Source organism: Salvelinus namaycush, unplaced genomic scaffold (genome assembly GCF_016432855.1).
Source record: "Salvelinus namaycush isolate Seneca unplaced genomic scaffold, SaNama_1.0 Scaffold905, whole genome shotgun sequence".
Taxonomy (NCBI): Eukaryota; Metazoa; Chordata; class Actinopteri; order Salmoniformes; family Salmonidae; genus Salvelinus; species Salvelinus namaycush.
This window is the reverse complement of record NW_024061648.1, coordinates 99,076-100,000: the sequence shown is the minus strand read 5'-3', so window position 1 is coordinate 100,000 and position 925 is coordinate 99,076. Positions and strand designations below refer to the sequence as shown.

Sequence of the window (925 nt, the reverse complement as noted above, 5' to 3'; positions counted from 1 at the left end):
ACTCTCTGGGGGGACCATACTCTCTGGGGGGACCATACTCTCTGGGGGGACCATACTCTCTGGGGGGCCATACTCTCTGGGGGGCCATACTCTCTGGGGGGCCATACTCTCTGGGGGGCCATACTCTCTGGGGGACCATACTCTCTGGGGGACCATACTCTCTGGGGGACCATACTCTCTGGGGGGCCATACTCTCTGGGGGACCATACTCTCTGGGGGACCATACTCTCTGGGGGACCATACTCTCTGGGGGACCATACTCTCTGGGGGGCCATACTCTCTGGGGGACCATACTCTCTGGGGGACCATACTCTCTGGGGGACCATACTCTCTGGGGGACCATACTCTCTGGGGGACCATACTCTCTGGCCCTACTGTGAAAGGTGGATGCAGCAGATGCAGAGATCGGGGTGTAGCATGTAACCTACATATGTTTATGACATAAACCCCTTCAGCCAATAAAAAACAACCATTTTGTGGGATTAGGCTGGCTCCAGAATTACATTACAACTAGCATGTGTTAGTCTGGGGAAATTGCGGATTATCAAACTAGATCCTCATTCTCTAGTTAGAAAACCTGAGTGTGGAGGGCAGCGTGACACCCTGAGATAAAGTCAACCCGGGACTACGTCATCATTTACCGGGGATGCTTGTCTATCCATTTTTCTTTTTTATCCGACCATATACCTACATTTTAGGCACATGCTGAGCATCGACCATATACCTACATTTTAGGCACATGCTGAGCATCAGACAGGCCTTTCATCAGACTGAGGCAAGGTAACATCACTACAGTACCACTAAACCAGCCTAATATACATTTGGTAAAGATTAACAGTTTGTTGAGGAGAATTTAAAAAATAAAATAAAAAAGTGGCTTATTCGGTATTGCGTCCGACATGAACCAACAGTTCTGCGATGAGAA

General features: G+C 49.2%; 1 protein-coding gene across 1 annotated transcript in view; it reads right to left on the bottom strand.

Annotated features, from left to right (window-relative positions):
• Positions 1-343, bottom strand: part of LOC120043415 (early nodulin-75-like) — a 669-nt gene extending 326 nt beyond the window's left edge. The window contains exon 1 of the mRNA XM_038987997.1: positions 1-343. This exon is cut by the window's left edge and continues 326 nt beyond it. Within this exon, the coding sequence (XP_038843925.1) occupies positions 1-343 (343 nt within the window).
• Positions 344-925: the final 582 nt, after the last annotated feature.